The following is a 4,593-nucleotide window of genomic DNA, read 5'->3' on the forward strand; positions in this document are numbered from 1 at the left end:
ACTTGAACCACAGCACCACTTCCGGTTTTCTGGTGGTTAATTGGAGATGAGTCTCATGGACTTTCTTGCCCTGGCTGGCTTTGAACCAGGATCCTCAGCTCTCAGCCTCCAGGGTACCTAGGATTACAGGCTCCCGGCTTGCATTACCACTCTTCAATCCCAGGACTTCGGAGTTTTCTTCCAGATACTGCTGCACCTCACTGAGTAGGGAGAAACGATAGGGAACGTAAAGTATCACAAACTTTAATTCACTTTCAGTGGTATTTTTTCTTGTCTATGTGTTTACCAGGATTATTACCTTTCCAGTTGGCTTTGGAATCAGCATAAAGGTATTTTCAACTGTTCTACTATTATTTCAACATTTTCATATGAGAATACTAAACTAGGAAGCTATTGAAGCTTCCTAACTACCATCTTGCTGATGTTACTCCTATTGATTTTTTTAAAACACTCTGGCCTTTTATTTGCTTAAGGCTAGCTGCTGCAGGCACTGGGGCCCCCAGATCTGCAGAAGAGATAGAGGAAGGAAGGGCAAACCACTTTGCCCTCAGGGAGGGACTATTTTTTCCGACCCTGCTTCCTTTAGGAAGTGGGAAGATAAAATCTACATTTATGCTGTCAAGTCCCTCACCCAGGCTTCAAAGACTATAAACAGCTGTTGTGGAAGAGGAAATTGAGGTACATCAACCCATGGGCTACTATTGGTCATTCCAAAGTTAGGCTACTTCCTCCTGCTCTGCACCCAGTTGTAGGCAGCTTAAGGAAGGTCTCAGGAGTCCATCTGGCTTGGGGGGCGGGGGGAAGAGCAGTCAGGGTCTAGGGCTGGAGGAGAGCAGGAGGAGGGGTGTGGCTGGGAGAGCATCTGCTGAGTGTGGGGAGAGGGTCAACACTGAATAGGGAACCCCAGAGGCAGGGCCCTCTGCTGTCCAGATGGGGAAACTGAGGCAAAGACTTACAATCTTTGAGAAAGGTAGGGCCTTCTATCAGTTATTCTAGTCCATTCATCTTCCCTATGAAGACGGCCCAGGAGCAGGGGTGCCTTGTCCGCAGTCACTCAGCACTTCGATTAAGACACAAAGTGGAAGGCAGCTGAGTCACCTGGGTAGAAGGCACCCTCCACTCCTAACACACCAGAGGAGTGCTCTCCCCCACCGCAGCTGCCAGAGGACCTCTGGGCTCAGGGTTGCCTGTTCCCCAGATGCCCAACTGCGTGCCCTGCAGAGAAGAGCTCATTTTAGCACCTGGCCTCTGTTCCCTGCCTAGAGGGAGATCAGGGGATCCAGGGAGTAAAGAAGCAATGAAAGGGGACGGGAAGCCTGGAAGTGGGGCCCAAGGGGATGTGTGGTTTGGTTCTTCCCTCATAAGGGTGCCCAACCTGAGAGGGGCCCTCATCCACCAAGCAGCGGGGAGATGAAGAGGACGCTGTCCTGGTCCTGTAGCTGGTAGTCCAGCTCCCCCAGAAGTTCCCAGTCAGCAGCGTTCATCAGCACCAGAATTCCTGGCTGCATGCTGTCTCCCAGGAGGAATAGCTCTGGCTGCTCTTTGAGCAGATTCTTCTTGATCCAGACAAGGAGATACCGAATGTCCCCGGGCTCCTCCCGCCCAGGCAAGGTGACTTGATGCTTCTTTATTCCATCAAACAGGAGCTCAGCACCACCTCCAAACTCCCCCTCCACTGACAAGGGCGCCGTCATGATGAGGAAGCCAAGCTAACAGGAAACGCCCTCCACTGCCGGTGTTCCTACTGATATTTAATAAAAAAAAAAAGACAATTCAATGAGGTAAATCATAATATTTTCATTAACTGGCCTATAATGATTAGATTTACATATTATAAAAAGGCAAATCTTTACCCATATGTTATAGTTTGAATATGAAGTATTACCCCAAAAATTCATGTGTTGAGGGCTTAGTTACCAGCTGGTAGATCAAACCGATTAGAGGTGATTAGATCACTAGGTATAATCCACTGATGGATTCTTAATATAAATACACCATTGGGAGTTAGTAAAAGCTTTCAGAGGTGAGTTCTGGTCGGAGAAAATAGGCCTATGTGCATGTGCTCTTGGGGGCTATATCTCGTCCTAGATGTGAAATGAGCTTATCCACCATAAAATGAGCTGCTTGGCTCCACTACCCTCTTCTACTAAGATATTGTACTTCACCACAGGCTCCTAGTGATGGGGCAAAGCAACCACACACTGAAAACTCTGAAACTATGAACCAAAATAAAGCTTTATTACCTTGTTTCTGCCAAGTGTTTTCTCACAGCAGAAAACAAAGCTGAAAGGAAATGGGGAAGATGGATGGAGAGAGGAATAGTGGGCAAATGCAGTCATAATGATCATATATGAAAACAGAACCAGCTTACTTGAGAGGATGAATGGGATTGGGAGAGGTGAGGGTGAATGATGGAAGAGTAATATTGATCAAGGTTCATTTTACTGATAAACTGATAGTTGTTAAAAGTAGTTATAAGTAGTTATACAAAGTTACAAGTAGTTATACAAAGGGTAATATTGATCAAGTTGCATTTTTACTCACAAACTGATAGGTTGTTAAGTAGTTACACAAAGGGGTATATAACTACTTGTATAACTACTTAAAATATAACTACTTGTATAAGTACTTAAAATAATATAAACTTACTAGTACTATACACAAGTATATACACTAGTATATACTTGTACTATACACTAGTACTATACACAAATTTGCAAATTCAGTTTTAGTTAAAATTGTAAAATCTAAAAGTAGGAAACTGTTAGAAGAAATCAAAGTAGATCTTTGTACTTTGGGTCAAAGGTCTCTTTTACATAAACCCATATGCTTAATCAATGGAAGAAACACAGCAATTTTTTCTGGAAACTGGGCTTATTTATTTATTTTTTATTGTGTTATTGCTGTTTTAGAGGTGATATACAGTGGGGTTACCCATACATACATCAAGTGGTAAGTACATTTCTTTCCTTTTGCTTAGTATCAGCTGTTCCCTCGTTCTCTCCCTCCCATCTCCACCCATTGTAAAGGTGATGTACAGAGGGGTTACAGTTACATTAGTAAGCTAATGAGTACATTTCTTGTCTAACATTGTTACCCCCCCCTCCCTGGTGTTCTCCACTTTCCCTTCCATTTTACTCCCCTCCCCCCAAGTTGTAAAGTTCATTTCTAACATAGTGTCTTGTGAGTATCACTGTTGCATTGGTTCGACCTTTGTCCTTTGTCTCATCATTTTGTTATTCCCCCTCCCTTCCAAACCAGATAAACATATATACAAAACACAGGGTACTAAAATAAAAAAAAGCAGTGACAACAGGGAGAAAACAAAGGGAAACAAAGAATGAAAAAAGAAATAACTTCACACAGTAAATTTATTTATTTATTTTGGTCAGTTGTGGGGCCTGAACTCTGGGCCTGGGCACTATCTCTCAGCTCAAGGCTCAAGGCTAGCACTCTACCACTTGAGCCACAGTGCCACTTCTGGCTTTTTCTGCTTATGTGGTGCGGAGGAATTGAACCCAGGGCCTCATGCATACAAGGAAAGTACTACCACAGAGCCACTTTCCAAGCCCCCACACAGTACATTTTTAAATTTAAAAAAAACCCTCATGTTTCCATTTATTGGAGTTCAATTTGCATCATTTATATGGTCAAATGTACACAGCTATTGAGCTATTATGATCCTCTGCTAAGACTATCCTAGACACACACTAATTATTAAAAATGATGGAAATCATGGAGCCTATGTTTCCTAGGGTCTGGCTTACTTTACAATATGATTTTTCCAAATCTTTCCATTTCCTGAGAAGCATCTGGGTGGGTTCCATATCTTTTTTTTTCTTTTTCTTTTTTATTGTGAGAATACCGTACAGAGGAGTCACAATTACGTGGGCAAGATAACGAGTACATTTCTCATCAAGCATTGTTGCCTCCTCTTTGTTTCCCCTTCTCATCCCTTCCCATACTTCCTCCACCTCCCCCACCCAGCCCTCCCCCTCTCAAAGTTGTAAAGTTTGTTTTTCCACATAACTGACTTGTACATTAGCTATGGTAAATAATTCTTCAAAGAACATAAGTGTGCTGGTAGCTTTAGTGTGGTCTTGTTTGTGATCATTTGGATAAATGTTCATGAGTGAGATTGCTGGAACATAGACAAGCTCTATGTTTAGTCTTTTTTTTTTGTCAGTCATGGGTCTTGAGCTCTGGGCCTGGGCACTGTCCCTGAGCTCTTCAGCTCAAGGTGAGTGCTCTACCACTTGAGCCACAGCACCACTTATTATGTTTAATCTTTTGAGGAACCTCCATACTGCTTTTCAGAGTGGTTGAACCAGTTTACAATCCCACTAACAGTGTAGTAGCTTTCCATTTTGATCATATCCCCATCAGCATCTGTTATTATTTGTTTTCTTGATAATGGCCATTCTAACTGGGGTGAGGTGAAATCTCAATGTAGTTTTGATTTGCATTTCTTTTCTGGCTGGAGATGTTGAACATTTCTTCATATAACTCTTGGCTATTCTTATTTCCTCTCCAGAGAAATCTTTAATTCTTTAGCCAAGTTATTAATGGGGGTGGTTGTTTCTTTGAAGATTT

The 4,593-nt window shown here is 42.6% G+C and overlaps 1 protein-coding gene across 1 annotated transcript; it reads right to left on the minus strand.

The window, feature by feature from the left end:
- Positions 1-1,373: 1,373 nt before the first annotated feature.
- LOC122096851 (ubiquitin-related modifier 1-like) lies at positions 1,374-1,700 on the minus strand. The gene has a single exon (XM_042667377.1). It carries the CDS (start codon positions 1,692-1,694, stop codon positions 1,389-1,391), a length of 306 nt encoding a protein of 101 aa, XP_042523311.1. The 5' UTR covers positions 1,695-1,700; the 3' UTR covers positions 1,374-1,388.
- Between the last annotated feature and the right edge of the window lie 2,893 nt (positions 1,701-4,593).

This window comes from Dipodomys spectabilis, unplaced genomic scaffold, assembly GCF_019054845.1.
Source record: "Dipodomys spectabilis isolate Male_0828 unplaced genomic scaffold, ASM1905484v1 ptg000394l, whole genome shotgun sequence".
In the NCBI taxonomy this organism is placed as follows: Eukaryota; Metazoa; Chordata; class Mammalia; order Rodentia; family Heteromyidae; genus Dipodomys; species Dipodomys spectabilis.

Coding starts and splice junctions, on each gene's coding strand:
- LOC122096851 (XM_042667377.1), bottom strand. CDS start 1,694: ATGACGGCGCCCTTGTCAGTGGAGGGGGAGTTTGGAGGTGGTGCTGAG.